This window comes from Dendrobates tinctorius, unplaced genomic scaffold (genome assembly GCF_039654945.1).
Source record: "Dendrobates tinctorius isolate UK_male_01 unplaced genomic scaffold, ASM3965494v1 ptg000091l, whole genome shotgun sequence".
NCBI classification, from domain to species: domain Eukaryota; kingdom Metazoa; phylum Chordata; class Amphibia; order Anura; family Dendrobatidae; genus Dendrobates; species Dendrobates tinctorius.
The window spans coordinates 521,660-542,804 of record NW_027361759.1 but is presented as its reverse complement, the minus strand read 5'-3'; the positions used below and the strand labels follow the sequence as shown (position 1 = coordinate 542,804).

General features: G+C 38.3%; 1 protein-coding gene across 3 annotated transcripts in view; it reads right to left on the bottom strand.

The window, feature by feature from the left end:
• Positions 1-21,145, bottom strand: part of FRMPD4 (FERM and PDZ domain containing 4) — an 808,734-nt gene that overhangs the window by 692,720 nt on the left and 94,869 nt on the right. For 2 of the 3 annotated variants that reach the window (XM_073586154.1, XM_073586150.1), the window contains exon 2: positions 12,985-13,113. The exons of the other annotated variant lie outside the window; for it this stretch is intronic. In XM_073586154.1, coding sequence (XP_073442255.1) covers positions 12,985-13,113 — 129 coding nt within the window. The remainder of the gene's footprint in view (positions 1-12,984; positions 13,114-21,145) is intronic. 3 annotated transcript variants of the gene reach the window in all.

Here is a 21,145-nt window from a genome sequence, read left to right as displayed (position 1 = left end):
TAAAAAAATATTAAAAAATAATAAAGATAATTAAAAAAATTCCCCTAAAAATACACATTATGTAAAAAAAAAAACTAAAAAAATACAAATGTTTGGTGTCGCCGTGCCGTAAAAAAAACACAAAAAAGTATAAAATTATACTTTTTCCAAGCGGCATCATCATACCGCTTGGAAAAAGTGCAATAACACGCAATCAAAAAGGAGGATATAAATAAACATGGTACCTCTGAAAAGGTCATCTTGTCCCGCAAAAAACAAACCACCATACAGCATCATCAGCAAAAAATAAAAAAGTTATAGCTCTCAGAATAAAGTGATGCAAAAATAATTTTTTTTTCTATAAAAGTTTTTGTGTAAAAAAAGCCAAAACATAAAATACTATATAAATGAGGTATCACTGTAATCGTAGTGACCCGAAGAATAAAGCTGCCATACTAATTTTACCATAGGAGGAGTGGAGAAAAAAAAAATTCCTGAATTGTTGGTTTTTCTTCATTCTGCCTCCACAAAAATCGGAATAGAAAGCGATCCAAAAATGTTATGTGCCCGAAAATGGTACCAATAAAAATGTCATCTCGTCCCGCAAAAAATAAGACCTCACATGACTCTGTCTGCCAAAATATGGAAAAATTATAGCTCTCAAAATACAGTGATGCAAAAATTTCATACAAAAAATTCTACCAAAAAAGCATCTTTAAGTGTGTGACAGAAGCTAAACACGAAAAAAGGATATAAATCTGGTATCTCTGTAATTGTACTGACCCAAGGAATAGTCGCCTAATTACTAATACCGCACAAGGAACGGTGTAAAAAATAAAACCCATTCTTCACCTTTTGTGGATTTGCTCATTCTGCCTCCCAAAGATTGCAGTGGTTTACCCCCACATATGGGGTATCAGCGTACTCAGGACAAATTGCACAATAACTTTGAGGGTCTAATTTCTCCTGTTACCCTTGTGAAAATAAAAATTTGGGGCAAAAAGATGATTTTTGTGGAAAAAAATATGATTTTTTTATTTTCACGGTTCTACGTTATAAACTTCTGTGAAGCACTTGGGGGTTCAAAGTGCTCACCACACATCTAGAAAAGTTCCTTGGGGGTCTAGTTTCCAAATGGGGTCACTGTTGGGGGGTTTCTACTATTTAGGCACATCAGGAGCTCTGCAAACGCAACATGGCGCCCGCAGACCATTCAATCAAAGTCTGCATTCCAAAACAGCACTCCTTCCCTTCTGAGCTCTACCATGCGCCCAAACAGTGGTTCCACCCCACATATGGGGTATCAGCGTACTCAGGACAAATAGCACAACAACTTTTGGGGTCTTATTTCTCCTGTTACCCTTGTGAAAATAAAAATTTTGGGGGCGAAAAGATCATTTTTGTGAAAAAAATATGATTTTTTTAATTTTCATGGCTCTACGTTATAAACTTCTGTGAAGCCCTTGGGGGCTCAAAGTGCTCACCACACATCTACAGTTGAGGCCAAAAGTATTGACACCCCTGCAATTCTGTCAGATAATACTCAGTTTCTTCCTGAAAATGATTGCAATCACAAATTCTTTGGTATTATTATCTTCATTTAATTTGTCTTAAATGAAAAAACACAAAAGAGAATGAAGCAAAAAGCAAAACTGATCATTTCACACAAAACTCCAAAAATGGGCCAGACAAATGTATTGACACCCTCAGCGTAATACTTGGTTGCACAACCTTTAGCCAAAATAATTGCGACCAACCGCTTCCAGTAACCATCAATGAGTTTCTTACAATGCTCTGCTGGAATTTTAGACCATTCTTCTTTGGCAAACTGCTCCAGGTCCCTGATATTTGAAGGGTGCCTTCTCCAAACTGCCATTTTTAGATCTCTCCACAGGTGTTCTATGGGATTCAGGTCTGGACTCATTGCTCCCCACCTTAGAAGTCTCCAGTGCTTTCTCTCAAACCATTTTCTAGTGCTTTTTGAAGTGTGTTTTGTGTCATTGTCCTGCCAGAGGCAGCAAAGCAACCCCAAAACGTCAGGGAACCTCCGCCATGTTTGACTGTAGGGACCGTGGTTTTTTCTTTGAATGCCTCTTTTTTCTCCTGTAAACTCTATGTTGATGCCTTTGCCCAAAAAGCTCTACTTTTCTCTCATCTGACCAGAAAACATTCTTCCAAAACGGTTTAGGCTTTTTTCCAGGTAAGTTTTGGCAAACTCCAGCCTGGCTTTTTATGTCTCGGGGTAAGAAGTGGGGTCTTCCTGGGTTTCCTACCATACAGTCCCTTTTCATTTAGATGCCGACGGATAGTATGAGTTGACACTGTTGTACCCTCGGACTGCAGGGCAGCTTGAACTTGTTTGGATGTTAGTCAAGGTTCTTTATCCAACATCCGCACAATCTTGCGTTGAAATCTCTTGTCAATTTTTCTTTTCCGTCCACATCTAGGGAGGTTAGCCACAGTGCCATGGGCTTTAATCTTCTTGATGACACTGCGCACGGTAGACACAGGAACATTCAGGTCTTTGGAGATGGACTTGTAGCCTTGAGATTGCTCATGCTTCCTCACAATTTGGTTTCTCAAGTCCTCAGACAGTTCTTTGGTCTTCTTTCTTTTCTCCATGCTCAATGTGGTACACACAAGGACACAGGACAGAGGTTGAGTCAACTTTAATCCATGTCAACTGGCTGCAAGTGTGATTTAGTTATTGCCAACACCTGTTAGGTGCCACAGGTAAGTTACAGGTGCTGTTAATTACACAAATTAGAGAAGCATCACTTGATTTTTCGAACAGTGCCAATACTTTTGTCCACCCTGTTTTTTATGTTTGGTGTGGAATTATATCCAATTTGGCTTTAGGACAAATCTTTTTGTGTTTTTTCATTTAAGACAAATTAAATGAAGATAATAATACCAAAGAATTTGTGTTTGCAATAATTTTCAGGAAGAAACTGAGTATTATCTGACAGAATTGCAGGGGTGTCAATACTTTTGGCCACAACTGTAGATAATCTCCTTGGGGGTCTAGTTTCCAAAATGGGGTCACTTGTGGGGGTTTCCACTGTTTAGGCACATCAGGGGCTCTCCAAACGCAACATGGCATCTGATTTCAATTCCAGCCAATTTTGCTTTGAAAAAGTCAAATGGCGCTCCTTCCCTTCCGAGCTCTGCCATGCACCCACACAGTGATTAACCCCCACATATGGGGTATCAGCGTACTCAGGACAAACTGCATAATAACTTTTGTGGTCCTGTTACACTTGGGAAAATAAAAATTGGGGATGAAAACATAATTTTTGTGTAAAAAATATGATTTTTTAATTTTATGCCTCTATGTTATAAACTTCTGTGAAGCCCTTGAGGGTTCAGAGCTCTTACCACACATCTAGATAAGTTCCTTGGGGGGTCTAGTTTCCGAAATGGGGTCACTAGTTGGGGGGTTTCTACTGTTTAGGCACATCAGGGGCTCTCCAAACGCGACATGGCGTCCGATCTCAATTCCAGCCAAAAAAGTCAAATGGCACTGCTTCCCTTCCGAGCTCTGTCATGCACCAAAATAGTGGTTTACCCCCACATATGGGGTATCAGCATACTCAGGACAAATTGCAAAATAACTTTTGGAGTCCTGTTACCCTTGGGAAAATAACAATTGGGGGTGAAAAGATCATTTTTGTGGAAAAATATGATTTTTTAATTTTACTGCTCTACATTATAAACTTCTGTGAAGCCCTTGGGGGTTCAAAGTGCTCACCACAAATTTATATAAGTTCCTTGGGGGTCTAGTTTCCAAAATGGAGTCACTTATGGGGGGTTTCCACTGTTTAGGTACATCAGGGGCTCTCCAAACGCGACATAGCATCCACTCTCGATTCCAGCCAATTTGACATTCAAAATCTCAAATGATGCTCCCTCTCTTCTGAACACTGCCGTGTGCCTAAAGATTGGTCTTCCTCCACACATGGGGTTTCAGTGTACTCAGGAGAAATTGCACAACAAATATTGTGGTTCATTTTCTCCTGATAACCTTGGCAAAATAAAAAAAATTGTGTCCAAAGAAAATGTTCATTTTTTCCATCCACAATGCTTCAATTCTTGTGAAGTTCCTAAAGGGTTAATTATCTTCTTGAATGTGGTTTTGAACACCTTAAGGGGTGCAGTTTTTAGAATGGTGTCACTTTTGGGTATTTTTTGCTACATTGACCCCCCAAACTCACTTCAAATGTGAGGTGGTCCCTAAAAAAAAAAATTGTTTTGTAAATTTTGCTGGAAAAATGAGGAATCGCTGGTCAAATTTTAACCCGTATAACTTCTTAACGAAAAAAAAAATTTGGTTCCGAAATTGTGCTGATGTAAAGTAGACATGTGGGAAATGTTATTTATTAACTATTTTTGTGACATATCTCTCTGTTTTAAGGGCATAAAAATTAAATTAGAAAATTTTAAAATTGTAAAATTTTTTGCCATATTTCTTTCTTCCTAAATAAACGCAAGTCATATAGATGAAATTTTACCACTAACATGAAGTTGGAAAACATTCTCAGAATCAGCGGGATCCGTTGAAGCATTCCAGAGTTATAAGCACACAAAGTGACAGTGGTCCGATTTCAAAATTAAGGCGTGGTCATTAACCTACAGAATGGCTTGGTCCTTAATGGGTTAAAAATATGATCACAGGCCTCACAGGGGCCCTATAGTGGCTGTGTGATGTGCTGCTAGCTGGGGGCCCCTGGGGGAGCGGGGGCCCTAGGCAGCTGTCTGGTCTGCCTGCCCCTAACGCCGGCCCTGCTGATAACAAATGCACTTCTAGCAGGATGCAGCAGGGCTCCACTAATAAAATCAGGGATAGCAAATGTGCAAACTACTGATAAAAACAGCATTCACAGAAATAAACACTTGAAATACATCACTCGATTTGTAATGACTCTATCTAATATATCTGCTTGTCAGCAGAGGGAGGCATGGGGTGCTTGGCGGGCGGCTGCGCTGATTTTGGCCTTGGTGGAGCACAGTGGAACTGCACCGGCGGGTGGCGTGGCTCCCCAGGCCATCGCTGATTGTGGATGCTTCATACTAGACCTTGGAAATCAATGTCCCAGAGTTTGGAGGAAGAGTGGAGAGGCACACAATCCAAGCTGCTTGAGGTCTGGTGTGGGGTTTCCGTGGTCGGTGATGGTTTGGGAAGCTATGTCATCTGCTGGTGTGGGTCCACTGTGTTTTGTCAGGAGCAGGGTCACCACAGCCATCTGCCGGGAGGTTTTGGAACACTTCATACTTCCCTCTGCCGACAAGCTTTTTGGAGATGGAATTTTCATACTCCAGCAGGACTTGGTACCTGTCCACACTGCCAAAAGTATCAATTCCTGATTTTAAAACAGCAGTATCACTGTTTGATTGTCCAGAAAACTCACCTGACCTTATCTATGTATTCTAATTTACTGAGATAATAACTTTGGGGTTTTCATTGGCTGTAAGCCATAAGCATCAACATTAACAGAAATAAACACGTGAAATATATCACTCAGTTTGTAATGACTCTATATAATACAGATGCACCTGTATATAGTTTATTACTTCTTGAAGAAGTGGGTTACACTTCGAAACGCGTATAAAAATAAAAGAAAACCATTATTTAAAAAAAAAAAATATATGATCACACCTCATATTTTTGCAATGAAAAATGTAGTATTTTACTGTCCTAGCAAAGGCAATGAGATCTCTGAAATCTCATGCAAATGTTTATTTTTTCGTTTCCAATTTGAAGCAGTTTCAAATCTACAGCATTTCAATTCTTTCAGGTTTTTTTTTGCAGCATTTTTCACCCTTTCTAATAAAGGAATAAAAAAAATCAATTTAGCACTCCCTACATGCACCAAATATGTACTGCACTGCGGGAGCTGCATTCCCACAAACCGCCATACAGATACTGATGATCACACAGGCCTCAGTCAAATGTGGGTGTCAGCTCTGTATGAGAGCTGACACCCTGCAGCATTGCCCATGATCAGTGCTAGCACCGATTGTGAGCGTTTAAGCCCTCTGATACCGTTGTCAATAGTGATTGCAGAGAGAGGAAGCTCCATCTCTGCTTCCATCAGCACAACGTGATAATGATCGATTTGTGCCGATGGTCTCCATGCTGATAGATGGCTGCAGGGTCACCGGGGATGGTTACCAATAAGGTCCCGCTCACAGCAAGAGCTGTTGACATACCTCCTCCCTGCCTGCAAGATGCTGATCAATTACCCTGCAATGCAAAAGCATTGCAAAGTATTAGATCAGCAATCAAGGCAGGAAACATATATGTCCCATCCTGGGAAAAGGTAAAAAAAGTAAAAAAATAGTTTTGAAAAATTGTAAACATATTAAAAAAAAAATCACAAAATAGGCTACTTTCACACTAGCGTCGAGCGATGCACGTCGCAATGCGTTGTTTTGAAGAAAAAACGCATCCTGCAAAGTTGCCCGCAGGATGCGTTTTTTCTCCATAGACTTACATTAGCGATGCATTGCAACGCATTGCCACACGTCGCACCCGTCGTGCGACGGATGCGTCGTGTTTTGGCGGCCGCGACGCACACAAAAACGTTGCATGTAACTTTTTTTGTGCGTCGTCTCCACCATTTTCGACAGCGCATGCGCGGCCGAAACTCCGCCCCCTCCTCCCCGGACATTACAATGGGGCAGCGGATGCGTTGTAAAACTGCATCCGCTGCCCCCGTTTTGCACAACTTTCACAACGTGCGGCTGTACGTCGCCCCGACGCTAGTGTGAAAGTAGCCATAGAGAACAAAATTAGAAAACATATTACTCCAATAAAAACATTCATTTACGTAAAAACAAAAAATATACACAAATAAAGTACACATATTTGTTATCCCCCTTCCGGAACAACCTGACTAGTCCCACTAGTAAATCCCCTTAACGGACACCGTAAAAAAAAAGTGGTAAAAAACTATGGTTTTTCATCATACCGCTGAACAAAAAGTGGAATAAAATGCAATAAAAAAGTTGAATGCAAATAAATTGGTATAGCTGAAAATATCTTATCCCTCAAAAATAAGCCACAATACAACTCTAACAATGCAAAAATAAAAATGTTATAGCTCTCAGAATAAAGCAATGCAAAAACAATTATTTTTTCTATAAAATAGTTTTTATTGTTTAAAAGTGACAAAACATAAAAAAATTACATAAATGTGTTATCGCTGTAATTATAATGACTCGAAGAATAAAGATGTCTTATGGTAAGAGTCCACACGGTGAGCAGCATAAACAACCCCCCCCAACAAAATTCCTGAATTGCTGGTTTTTGTTCATTCTTCCTCCAATAATCAGAAAAAAAAGCAATCAAAAGATGTTATGTGACTGAAAATGATACCAATAAAAACGTCAACTCATTCTGCAAAAAACAACTCCTCACATTACTTTGTTGGTAGAAATATAGAAGAATTACAGCTCCAAAAATATGGCTATGCAAAAACTTTGTTTTACACATGAAAATCATCATTTACTGTGTAATAGCAGCCAAACATAAAAAACAATATAAATCTGGTATGGCTGAAATTGCACCAACTCAAAGAATAAAGTCATCTAACCACTTATATGTACGAAGAACAGAAAAAATAATTAAACTAATTCTTCACCTGCTGTTGATTTGTTCATTGGCCAGGAAACGATATCTTCCACGTACTGGTAGCACAAAGGCTCTGGAAAAGTGCTATAGCTACTCGCCCACCAAAAGAAATCCAGCAAATTCTGCTCTCCCAAATCCAAATACCCCCTCCCATCTGAGCCACACAGTGTACCTAAACCAGTTAGTATGCACGTTTATCATTTCTGTAGTAGGGAGAGCCCACCAAATTTGCAGGCAGGTGCATGTCTCCAGAAGCACGAGCTAGGCACAATGTATGGCACTGCAATGTATTGAGGACTACAATGACAGATTTGCAATTTTCACTAAGCAACATTCCCTGCTGCTTGTTTCTGGCAAACACCCATGGAGTAAAAATCATCACTACACCTAAAGATAAATTCTATCATTTCCAAAATGGGGTCAATTGAGGGGAAATTCTTCTCTTCTGGCACTTAGCGGCTCTGTATATGGAGCCGTAAAACTATTCTAAGATAATTTGTTCTCCAGGAGTCAAATAACTCTCCTTCCCACCCATGTCTCACCATGTGGCTAAGCAGTACAGTACAGTCACAAATGGAGTATTGCCACATTTAGCAGAACTTGGGTGACAAATTTTGGTGCCATTTTTACCCATTTCCCATATGACAATGTAAAATCTAGGACAAAAACAACATTTTTGTGGTAAAAATGTAAATTTTTCTTCACTGCCCAATTGTGTAAGGTTGTGTGGCACACCCGTGGTGTCAACATGATCACTGCACCCCTAGTTGAATTAATTAAGAGGTGTAGTTTGTAACATGAGGTCCTTTTGGAGGGGTTCTACTGTTCTGGCACCTCAGGGGCTCTGCTAATATGACATGGCACCCTCAAATCATTCCAGCAAACTGTTCACTACAATATGGCGCTTATTCCCTTCTGAGCTTTTGCACTGTGCCTCAAAAGTAGTTTTTGACCACATATGAGATACTGTCGCACTCAGGATAATTTGCTTAAAATATTTTGTGGTCCATTTTCTCCTATTATCCCTTTTGAAAACTTGAGGTCACAGTAACATTTTAGTGGAAAAAAAATAGTAATTTTCAATTGACTCAATGTTATACAATTCTGTGAATTGCTAGAGGATTAAATATGCTTGCTACACAGCTTAATGAAATCCTCAAGACTAGAGATGAGTGAATATTTAAGTGTTCAGTTTGGCTCACGATCCCCGGATTTGCAATATTCGCCGATTTAATCATCGATTAAATCGCCGAATATAGTTGAACATGCACAGCACAAAAGGCAGTGTTTCCCAAGCTGTGTGACAGCGTGGGAAACACCGGCGTGGCGCTTCTGATTGGTGGTGAAATCATCCCCGCCGGTCAGAGAGCCGTGGTTCCCACACTGTCAGAAGACAGCGTGAGCACACAGCTGTGAACGGAGGTGTAAAGTTTACCTATGGTCACTGGTGTCAGCTGATAGGACTACAGCTCCCATCAGCTAACACTTGCTGTCACTAATAACAGTGAGAGCAGGAGCAGCTGATGGGAATATTCATCAGCCGCTCCTGCGCTGTAAATAAATTTTAAAAAAAACCTGCGTGGGTTCCCCTGTATTTTTGATAACCAGCCAGGCAAAATTCAAAACTGGGGGTTGCAACTCTCAGCTTCAGCAAGATTGGTTATCAAAAAAAGTGGGGTCCCCCCAAAAGCCGGCAATTCATGTGCCGCATTCAGTAATATCGCATTGTGACAAGAATAGATAGAATATACACATAGAATACATAGATATATAGATGTCAATGACACACATATATACATAGGTATATATATATATATTACATAGATAGATGAAAAGCCAGCAATTCAGAAGTTGCGGTAGTGTAAAATCACAGCAGGAGCCAACAGGATAGAAGAGATGGATTACATACAGTAAATACAAATAGAATTAGTAGATTTATATATGTCTGTGACAAATACAATTAGTACACTGTGTGTGCAGCTTGCTATACATGTATTTAATTAATAAAAGGCTATTTTTCTGAAAAAAATGGCATGGGCTCCTGCGTCATTTTCATAACCAGCAGAGGGAAAGCAAATGGCTGTGGGCCGATGTTTATATCCTGGGAAGGGGGTAATACCCATGGAGCTTCCCAGGCTGTTAATATCAGCTCAAAAACTGTATATTTAGCCATTACTGGCTATTAAAAAGGAGGACCCTAAAAAATAATGTAGGGTCCCCCTATAATTAACAACCATAAAAGGTTATGCAGATAGCTGTGGGCTGATATTAATAGCCAAAGAAGGGGCCATGGATACTGCCCTCCAGGCTAAAAACACCATGTTTCAGCTGTCCCATAAAAAGCACATCTCTAAGATGCACCAATGCTGGCACTTAGCCTTGCTCTTCCCACTTGACCTGTAGTGGTGGCAAGTGGAGTGATAGTTGGGGGGTTGATGTCACCTTTGTATTGTCAGGTGACATCAAGCCCTGAGGTTAGTAATGGAGAGGCGTCAATAAGACACATTTCCATTATTAACCCCATAGTCACATTGTATAAACACATACACCAAGAATAAAGTCTAAAGTCTATTAATTGCAAAAATGACACAGACTCTTTTAATAATCTTAATTAAACCACACTTATAACCTTGCCTAATTCCACCAAAGCCCTCGTTCTCCTGTAATAAACCAAAAATAATAAAACAACAATATACAGTGGGGAACAAAAGTATTTAGTCAGCCACCAATTGTGCAAGTTTTCCCACTTAAAAAGATGAGAGAGGCCTGTAATTGACATCATAGGTAGACAACAACTATGAGAGTCAAAATGAGAAAACAAATCCAGAAAATCACCTTGTCTGATTTGGCAACATTTGTTTTGCAAGTTATGGTGTAAAATAAGTATTTGGTCATTAACAAAAATTTTGTTATATGTCCTCTGTTGGCAATGAAAGAGGTCAAACGCTTTCTGTAAGTCTTCACAAGGTTGGCACACACTGTTGATAATATGTTAGCCCATTCCTCCATGCAGATCTCATCTAGAGCAGTGATGTTTTGGGCCTGTCGCTGGGCAGCATGGATTTTCAAATCCGCCCAAAAGTTTTCTATGGGGTTGAGATTGGGTAACTGGCTAGGCTCAGGATCTTCATATGCTTCTTACGAAACCACAGTGGAAGCAGCCTCAGTGGCGTCACTGCTAGTCACTGAGGCTGTGCTAGCAGCAGCTCATTCACCAGTAGTTCTCAGCCCAGATGGTAGCATCTTGGCACCGTCCAGGTTGAAAACTATTTCTCCCCAGACATGGATTACGGTGTGGGACAGAATGACGGACAGGTATGGTACAGTGCGAAATAGTATTTAGTCAGCCATCAATTTTCCAGCAAAAATTGCGCTCCAGAATTCAATTGGCGCTCCTTCCCTTCTGAGCCCTGCCATGTGCCAAAACAGTAGTTTTCCACCATATATAGGGTATCTTTGTACTCAGGACAAATTGCATAACAAATTGTATGGTCCATTTTCTCCTATTTACCTTGTGAAAATGAACAATTTGGAGCTAAAGCAACATTTTTGTGGGAAAAATGTATTTTTTCATTTTCACTGCTCAACAATAAAAAATTCTGTGGGTTCAAGGTGCCACACCTCTAGATAAGTTCCTTGAGGGGTGTAATTTCCAAAATGGAGTTACTTGTGGGGGGGTTTCTCCTGTTTAGGCAGGAGGCTAGGGGCTCTGCAAATGCAATGTGGCGTCTGTTAGCGATTTTAGGCAATTTTGCATTCAAAAAGTAATAAAAATAACTTTCACTTTTCACGGTTCTACTTTATAAACTTTTCTGAAGTACCTGGCAGTTCAAGATGCGCACCACAAATCTAAATTAATTCCTTGAGGGGTCTAGTCTCCAAAATGGGATCACTTATTTGGATTGGAGTTTCCTCTGTTTAGGCACAACAGGAACTCTCAAAACGCGACATGGCATCTGCTCTAGATTTCAGCCATTTTTTGCTTTCTAAAAGTCAAACAGAGCTCCTTCCCTTCCGAGCCATGCCATGCACACAAACAGTAGTTTTATCCCACATATAGGGTATTAGTGTACTCAGGAGGAATTGCACAACACATTTAGGGGTCCATTTCTCCTGTTACATATGTGAAAAAAAAGAGTCTAAAGTAAAATTTTTGTGAAAGCACCTGAAGGGTTAGTAAATTTCTTGAATGTGGTTTTGAGGGTTTTGAGGGGTGACATTTTTAGAATTGAGTCACTTTTGAATATTTTCTGTCATATAGGTCCCTCAAAGTCACTTCAAATGTGATGTGCTCCCCCAAAAAAATGATTTTGTAACTTTTGTTGGAAAAATGAGACATTGCGAATCAACTTTTAACCCCTCTAACTTATTAACAGTTAAAAATTATGCTTCAAAAATTGTGCTAATGTAAGGTACATATGTGGGAAATGTTATTTATTAATCATAATGTGTGACATAAATCTCTGATTTAAAGTCATAAAAATAAAAAACTTGAAAATTGCAATGATTTTGAAAATTTTTGCCAAATTTCCTATATTTTCACAAATAAACACAAATCGTATCAAACAAATTTTAACAATAATATGAAGTAGAATATGTCACGATAAAATATCACTAGGATCCGTTGAAGCATTCCTGAGCTTTTACCACATAAAGTGACACTGGTCAGAAATTAAAAAATTGGCCTGGTCAGGAAGATGAAAACAGGTTTTTGGGTGAAGACAGGGGTTAAAAAAAATGCAGAAAATGCACTTTTTTATTACCCATTTTCCTGCTAAGAGACACATTTTTTTATGCAGAAATATCTACAGCAAATACTTAACATTTGCACATACCCTAAGTGTGCAGACAGATGGCCGTATAAATCATAGCTAGACACAGTGCACTGACTGGCCGGCAGCTCTCCCGACCTGACCGAGACAGCGTTATATAATTGTATGCAACTGTCTCACTTGGGTCAGGAGAGCCGCCGGACAGTCCGTGCACTGCATTGCCATGTTGGTCCGATTTATAAGGCAGTCTGACTGAGCCCTAAGGATGATAATTATTTTTATATGAATAACACTATTATAACAACACCACATACTGTATTTATCATACGGCAATCAATTAATGCATTCTTAGCTCAAGATAAACCTTGCAGAATTATGTATTCATCAGTATTCTAGTTTCAGCTCATTCGTTTTTATTATACTTGACTGGCCAACAGACCGATTTGGGCTGTTCATTGTACAAAAAAACGCATCTAAAGCTATAAGAATTTAATGCAAACACAACATTCAAGAGCTCAGAAGGAATGTAACACAGTCAGAACAAGTCTTACTGAATATCACGAGAAAAGCTGCCAGTAATAGTTGAACAAAACGTGGTACCTGGATCTTTGAAGTGTAGAGAGATCAAGGCTTTCTTCGTCACACTGTTGCCAGCCAGGGAAGTGAGAATGGAGATCACGCTGATATTTCTGCGTTTTGGTGATTGCAGCGTCTTGTACAACTCCTGAGCTGTGAAATATGCATTTACCTTACTATAAGTCATACTCTTCTAGCAATAAAACCCAGTTTAACATTCATATTTCATGATGAAAGTCATACTAGTTACTCGTAGAGTGTGTTAGCATTTTGTTATATATATATACTCTGCATACATTACAAGGCCATTATCCAGAGATCAGCAGTGCAACTTCAGTAACGTACGATCCACATTCTACAAATTTCTTTGTTCTTGACTACCCATCAAAACCCAGATTGATACCTAGCAGGATAACAAAAGATACCCTTGGGTGCAGAAGCTCTGACACAACAAATCCTAATAGGCCAGTAGAGAACAATTTAATTTTGGAGTTGATTTGAAGCCAATGATTTGCTATTTGTTATAGGTTGAATTACACATGGCCTATTTGACCTTAATGATAATGAGACTTATGTGCAATAATTAGAACAATATTTCTGATGCAGTTAAAAGTTCATTTCCAGCCAGTTCTGCTAATCGTTTTTTTATATTATTATAAGGTTGAAGTTTGTATTTATTTTAGATTTTATGCTTTTAAAATAAAATGACCAAAGATTATTCATGTTTTACCCATTATCAGTGTAAATCACAGTCTTCTATGAAGGTCATCCTGCGCCTGAGTTTCACCAAGGTACCAAGATGGCAGATTTAGGTGACCTCAACAGGCCTACCTTCTGTCATGGAAACATGGTTCCTTGCAATCACTTTGGGGAGGAGCCAGTGCACATGTGTACCAGTGTCACCTTCATTTAAATGCTGATGTCTAAATGGTTAGCATTTGTGATCAGAGCTCAGGCTGCTGATGTTAGAAACAGATACTAGCTGTGGAACACTGGCAGTGTTAGCCACATGTAGAGCAGGCTCAGGTGCTGAGCCCACTCTACACACTCTGATTGGTTCGTTGATAGATATACCCATCATGAGGTGTTAAGGGATTAAAGACTTTGTCACACACAAAAATCATATTAAACTAGCTATACAATTATTTAAGGTTCTTAGCCCTTATAAAAATCATACCACCAATGTAGATTACAGTGCAACCATGTCTCAAAAATAATTTTAATTCAAATGCAAGAGAGGAGATTTTGGTGCACATTTGGCATGGCCAAGGGCTCTGTGCACTTTTACAACCCATTAATTTGCAATTGGGGACCCTTGCTTCTGTGTAACAGCTGCTGCTTCTTAAAGTGAACAGTGCTTGAACTTAGATTTCATGTCTGTGTGTGTTTGCACAGAAACTGTGTGCATACCCGCACTGACACTTTGTGCTTATGGCCAAGCTCAGGCAGTGTTATCAGGTGCATTAACCTACCTAGCTCCACTCTGAAGCTTCTTGCTACACATATGGGTGTATCAGTGTAGTGAGCAACACCACCAGAGAGAAACAAAGGAGGTAAACTGACTCACGCACACAGTGTGCACACTTCCTGCCCTGACACTGTGTGAGCATGTCTGAACTCAGGCAGCAATAAAGTAACTTGGCACTCAACTGAATAATCCTTTGCAAATTAGATTTATTTTATAATTTATTGCAGTCCTGGAAACGTTTCGGCCTATTATCGGCCTTCCTCAGTCTGCCGACTGCTATCGCGAAATACTAATCCGGTACCCAAGTAAGGATTCCTATGGAGATTTCAGAATGTCATGTTGATCTAAATGGTATCTCCTATTATTATAAGAGTGGATATACTGATTTAAATGCCTTGCAAAAAGGAATATATGGATTCCTACCGCGTCCCACCTGTGTATGCCACCTCCATATCTAAACAAGCTTCATATGGACCCATTTACCTCCTGGACTATACAGCACTAGTTTCAAACAGATTAAGCGTCCATGATACCTCCAAGGAGATTTATACATTTCTCTATGTATGGTTATATATTCCTTTTTGCAAGGCATTTAAATCAGTATATCCACTCGGAGATACCATTTAGATCAACATGACATTCTGAAATCTCCATAGGAATCCTTACTTGGGTACCGGATTAGTATTTCGTGATAGCAGTCGGCAGACTGAGGAAGGCCGATAATAGGCCGAAACGTTTCCAGGACTGCAATAAATTATAAAATAAATCTAATTTGCAAAGGATTATTCAGTTGAGTGCCAAGTTACTTTATTATTCACTTTGGTCTGGGTAACCTACTTGCGCACCCTGCTGTAGTGCCACGCTATATTTGACACATGAACTCAGGCAGTGTCAGTGCACATGTACAGACATGCAGACTAAGTTAAGACAGCACTGTAAATCAGAATCAGGGGAAGTCCACAAAAGGCAAGGTGAGGTGTTATAACAGTGTAGCAACTTACCCTGGAAAATAGGTAACACACTAAATATTGCAAGTAACCATTCCGCATCTTGAACAGACTAGAGATCTTGCTCTAACCATAGACTAGACAATGGCAGCTTCACATTCCTCCTAAAGAACCAGAGGGCAGAGCAGAGTGCAAATTACCTACAGATGGGAAAGTGTGCTGAAATAGAAAAGATCTCAGAGTGACTAAAACAAATTCCGAAATACAAATTAAAGGTTTAAATACGTACTGTTAGAAAATATGCATAACCACAAAAGAACCCGAGGAAAAATTGTCGAAACGGCAAAAACTGATAAGAATATAAGACCACCAGAAAGAAACAACAGTAGAAATTTCCAGTAAAATATATGGATTTTATTATATATATTTAGAACAGAAGTGAAAAGTGCGTTGGGGCGGCAGGGACGCCATTGACACTCAACTTCTTACTCATGTAAGTGCCCTTGGGCTTTATTCAATATATCTGCCTATAAGTTCAAAGTTTGTTTCACACTTCTGATTGCCTATACTTATAGCTTGTACTATAGAACTTGCCTTCATTTGTGTTTTCTTGGATATATATTTTCCTATGGATATTGGTGCTGGTTATGCCTGCTGTAATTAAATTATTTGATATATTTACGAGTCATATCCATTATATATAATACTGGCATTTAGTTGGTTTAATTTTTGGGGGGGCAGCGTGTAATATGGCTCCCCGCTTGGGTAGCAGTATCCCTGTTTTTGTTTTTTTTTGTGCATATTATGTTCTAAATATATATAATAAAATCCATATAATTTACTGGCAATTTAAACTGTTGTTTCTTTCTGGTAGTCTTATTCTGTTAGACAATATGCAGCCTACTTCCTAAAAAGAAACAGAAGATAGGTGCAGGCTAAAGAATGTAAAAAGCAGAGAGATAAACCCTAGCTGGTCTTTAACTCAATGGCTTAAACTACAGCAGCATGGCTGGACATCCAAATGAGACTATCACCATCTGAAAATATCAGCAGGTAGAAAATATATAAACTGCACCTGAAAGTTAATAGTCCAGACAAATGAGTAAATGAAAATATTTGTTCCACTAAAAAGACTGAAGAAATGATGACAGAAACTAAACATGCGGAGAAAAGCTGTATCTACACTGTCTCGCTGGACACAAAGCACAGCCTCTAGGGTTTGACAGGTTGCAAAACAGTGCACTGAGCCCTTTCTCACGAACTCTCCCACTAAAATGTACAGTGCTAGTGGGATTTTTATAAGTGCTAAGTCTGCTATGTCACTGCACAGCTAACTAATATGCATTTTGTGTATGGTAGACTCCCTTTAATATCATAGTAGACTGTGTACAAATATAAAGGTTGTGTTTTATTGTAGTGATGCAATAGTTTCTGTGTTACCTTTATATATGACACAAAAACTGTGACTTTACTTCTAGGTTTTGTTCAGACTTATTCTAATATTTGATGTTGCACAGAGAGTACTTATACTTTCTTTGTTTTTATTTCTACATGATATCACCATAATGTGTGTTTGCACTCCTTAGCTGTGTTCTCTTGCAATGTAGTCACAATACAATAGTAGTATTCTTGGAGGTTCTTTAGGCTATGTGTGAGTGTTGAGTACTTGCTTGCAGAAATTTCTTCAAGATTTCTGGAACTCTTGGCAGCAAAAATGCTGTGGCAAAAATGCTCATTTTTCTGCAATTTTTGGTGCGTTTTTGCAGCGATTTTGTATTGTTTTTTTTGCATAAGTTTTTTGCCGCAATGTTTAACGATATTAAAAAAAAGTTGTGATGTAATTTCTTGGTTCAACTCCACCTTTTTCATTCTAATGCTGTAGAATCAGAATAATGGGATTGGGACTTGGTGCCAGCAGCTGTCATTGACACCAAGCACTAGGTTTAGTATTGAAAAGGTGTCAGCAAGACACCCTCATTACTAACCCGGTAAGTAAACACAAACACACACACATTGTCACCAGCCTATGTAGGAGCGCTAACAGAATGAACCTACATAGAATGTAAACAAGACGCAAAAGAGCAGCACATGCAAGATGACACAGGAATTTAACAGAACTGAGAGAATTTTCCAAGTAACAATGGATAAAAATCCCTCAAACAAGAGCTGAAAGACTCTTGACTGGCTACAAAAAGCATTAACAAGCTGTGATACTTGCAAAAGGGGGCGCTACTAGGCACTAACCTTGCAGGGTGCCCAAACATTTGAATAGTACCATTTTCCTTTTTGTAATTTTTAAACTGTAAAAGATGAAAATATATATATATATATTTTTTTACTAAAATATAGAGAAAATGTGTCATTAACTTTAGGCATTTTAGAGATCATTTCATCTTCAACTTGCTTAACTGTAACAGAAATTTTGACCAGGGGTGCCCAAACTTTTATATGCTACTGTATATCACAAGACTTTCTTTTGATCTACCTCTGTTTTAAAAATTTGTCAATAATATGATGTAGGATGTCTTCCTGTAGAATTTGCTAATAAGATAAATGTATTGACATATTTACTTATTTCTAATATTCTAGATGTGTAGAATTTGTTAGAAACCATCAACCAGCTCATATTGGTTTGTTTTTTAATCACATGCACATTAAATGTGTTTGTGTAATCTCAAAAATCTTGATGGGCTTAAATAGCAGAAATAATCTTTTACTAAACAGCAACTTATTAGTTCATTTATGCAGAGTAAAATAACTGGACTTTTTCAAGATGTGCAATTAAATTGGAAGAATACAGCACCACTGATTTACGATGTTACCACTCGGGTATGCAAAATCCATCTATTTGTGTAGCAATCCAAATAGCACAAGTCAGCACACTAACTAAATAAAGTCTCAATTTCTTTTATACCAACAAGCAGCATTTTGGAGTTCATGCTGATTTGCTATCTGATCATGCTGACAACCCGGACTGCTGACGCACCAGAAGGAACGAGTGATGAGGTTTGGAACATCTCACGCTCATAAAATCAAATAAAGGCCATCAATGGATTTTTCATTATCTTCAGTGAAGTGCTATATGTTTAAGTTAAAGCATTTACTTAGCTTTATTGCTTTAAATTTTTATTGACTATTTTCACATCAAAATCTTATGTAAATTATTTGCTTTTCTTTTATTACACAAGGTTGCCTATAAAAAGCACTCAGTACTCATTATTACATGCAAGTACAGTGGTGCTTGGAAGCTTCTTAACTTTTTAGAATTTTCCATATTTCTACATTTATTGACCTAAAACTACATTAGAATTTCATACAAGTCCTAAATGTAGATGAAGAAACCCAAATCAAAAATTTGTTAAAATATTAATAATAGACTGTTATTGATCCAATATCACATGATTGTGAGTAGCAAAAGTATTTGAACCTTCAAGATTTTCATATCATTTGATGGTGAAATTTGAGCTTTGTTTTTTCAACAAATAGAATGACAATATGCAACACATTTTATTTAAATATATCAATATATGTAAGGTATTAGTTGATATTCTGGCCATAATAATACATAAGCTGGCAAACCGCATCAAGGGTCCTTACACTTGCCAGTCCTACTCTAACCATGAAAACCACAAAAAGATGAAAAAAATCCTCCAATATTCAAAAAACAAAACCAAAAACAGGCAAAGATGCTTACCTGTCTAACTAGGCCTCAATACAGGGCGTCATTAATAGGCTGTGAACCAGATGCTCTGCATTCCTTGTGTGAACATTGCCACATACAGATTTTAAATTTTTTGCACTGGTGTGCCACACGGCCAATCCCTGATTGAAGGCTGGCTGTCTCATTTGGTATTATTGTACCTGTGCAGCTGCCATTTTACTTGGGTCCACTGCACCCTGTTAGTGCATTTGTATTGGGGCCTAAATGGCGTAACAAGAAAAAAAGTAAAAACACAAGAATTATGTTTTTTGACACCCACAACATTGCATTAAAATTCAATAACGGGCGATCAAAAGATCGTATCTGCACCAAAATGGTATAATTTAAAACGTCTACTCGGCGCGCAAAAAATAAGCCCTCACCCAACCAAAAATCCCAAATAATGGAGACGCAACAAGTATCGGAAAATGGCACAATTTTTTTTTTTAGCAAACTTTGGAATTTTTGATCACCACTTAAATAAAAAAGAACCTATACATGTTTGGTGTCTATGATTGAACCGGTAATGACCTGGAGAATCATAATGGCAGGTCAGTTTTAGGATTTAGTGAACATAGTAAAAAAGCAAAACAAAAATCAATTGTGGAATTGTACTTTTTTTTGCAATTTCACCGCACTTGGAATTTTTTTCCCATTTTCCAGTAAACTATATGTTAAAACCAATGATGTTGTTCAAAAGTACAACTCGTCCTGGAAAAATCAAGCCGTCACTTCGCCATATTGACCAAAAAAAATAAAAAAGTTATGGCTCTAGGAAGAAGGGGAGCAAAAAAAAAAAAAAATGCAAAAATAAAAATATCTCCTGTCATAAAGGGGTTAAAAGACAGCAAGGCATCAAGGCATTACAAAATCAATCTAATTTCTTTCTCAGGCTATCGTACAAAGAAATATCTAAAATATAAAGGAAGCCATGATTTAGTTCACTTCTCTATACATCTTTGTATGATAGCCAGAGGAAGAAATTATGGTATATCGATTTTGAAACGGTTTGCTGTCTTTTACTAAATGTTTGTTGTTTTTCTAAACCTTCACATCCTTGTCTTCATCATGACAGCACCCATCACATTTTTTCTCATTTTTTGGCTTTCAATTGTTTTAATAAGTTGCTTTATTGAGAGGAGTTTACATGAGGAATATCACTTCATTACTACTCTAATTTTAGATTACTTGGGCTTTTGAATGAGATTTTTACACGAGTTTTCATTCCATTTTTGACTATTGGTATCTCATGTGTTAAACAAAACTGCTCTGTTTTGATACATCCTGGTATTTGGCTTTGATAAAACTTGAATCATAAAGTCTTGTGTGGATTACGTGTGTTTTTAGTGCATTTTTGCTTTGGAAATGTATTAAAAACACCCATGCATTTTTACCTGCGGATTTTCCGTATCTAATGCATGTCTTTGGGAAACATCCATAGATAAAACTCAGTGACATGTGGCAGGTTTGAAACATGCACCACAGGTGAGTTTACACTAAGCAAAAAAAAAAGCATGGTGGGGCTGAGATTTCTATAAATCCGATCCACTTTGCTGCAACTGTAAGATGCTGTGTTTTTTTGATGCAGCAAAAATACACAGCGTCAAAAACTCACTGAAAACTCATGGTGGACACACAGCCCAATCCTATAAAAATGTTGTGGAAAGGCCTAAAGTAAGGAGTTCATGGGGGTAAACCAGCCAACAGTTCAAGCTATTTCATATGGAGTTATGGGCTAAAATTTCTCCTAGCCATTGTGCAGGACTAATTAACAATTAACGGAAATGTTTAGATGCAGTTTAGATGCCGCAAACAGCAGGCACAAATACTGAAATCTGAGGTTCACATATTTTTATTTTTAACACTCACAGAAACATAATATTGGATGATTCTCCACAATAAAAAGTGACAAAGGGTAATATTTTTATTTAATTTGTTTAGTTTGGTTCTTTTAGAACTCGTGTGAAAAACAGATTTAATTTTAGGTCTCATTAAGGCCTCTTTCACACATCAGTTTTTTGCCTTCAGGCGCGATCCGGCTTTTTTTTGTAAAACCGGATCCGGCAAAAT